The 630-nt window shown below is 41.3% G+C and overlaps 1 protein-coding gene across 1 annotated transcript in view; it reads left to right on the plus strand.

Moving 5' to 3' along the window:
- Nucleotides 1-630, plus strand: part of LOC119589421 (retinoid-inducible serine carboxypeptidase-like) — a gene marked incomplete at its 3' end in the record, with an annotated part of 6,050 nt that overhangs the window by 1,968 nt on the left and 3,452 nt on the right. Inside the window, 1 exon segment of the mRNA XM_037938029.1 lies at nt 413-624. Within this exon segment, the coding sequence (XP_037793957.1) occupies nt 413-624 (212 nt within the window).

Genomic DNA, 630 nt, shown 5'->3' on the forward strand with positions numbered 1-630 from the left:
ATAAAGATGGTCGTTTGTGGATCTCATTACATTACGTCAGCTTGGCGATATTTTTTTTTCAAAAAAGGATAATTTCATGATGGCGTAGACGTAGAAATTCATCATTTGTAAATCATTTACAAACTAGTTAAACGAAGATTTAAGTCAGGCAACAGAGTGCTTTAGTGATATCAGCTGTCCAGTGTCCAACTCGGTACAAGTTTAGATAAAGAAACCCACCGATAACTTTTATCACAGGCAGCTGATCACATGTGGACAAGAGGAAAGTTCTTTAATACATAAAAGTGGAATGCAATTAATAAAGAACAAAATCACAGCTATAAACAGGCATAGGAATTTTAAGCAATTGTAACCTAATGTTAATATGTACTAACGGATCCACTTTGGCTCATTATTACTTACAACTCAACAGCTCCTTTGGATGAGGACTATGGCTATGTGACAGTCCGTCCCGGTGCCCACATGTTCTGGGTAATGTATCATACAGAACAGGAGGGCGACTACACCAAGTACCCACTCATTATGTGGCTCCAGGGAGGCCCAGGGGCTTCGGGCGTCGGATACGGAAACTTTGAAGAGCTCGGTCCGTACGACATTAATGGAAACCGCAGAGAAGGGGCGTGGGTAAGT

Source organism: Penaeus monodon, chromosome 25 (assembly GCF_015228065.2).
Source record: "Penaeus monodon isolate SGIC_2016 chromosome 25, NSTDA_Pmon_1, whole genome shotgun sequence".
Lineage (NCBI taxonomy): Eukaryota > Metazoa > Arthropoda > Malacostraca > Decapoda > Penaeidae > Penaeus > Penaeus monodon.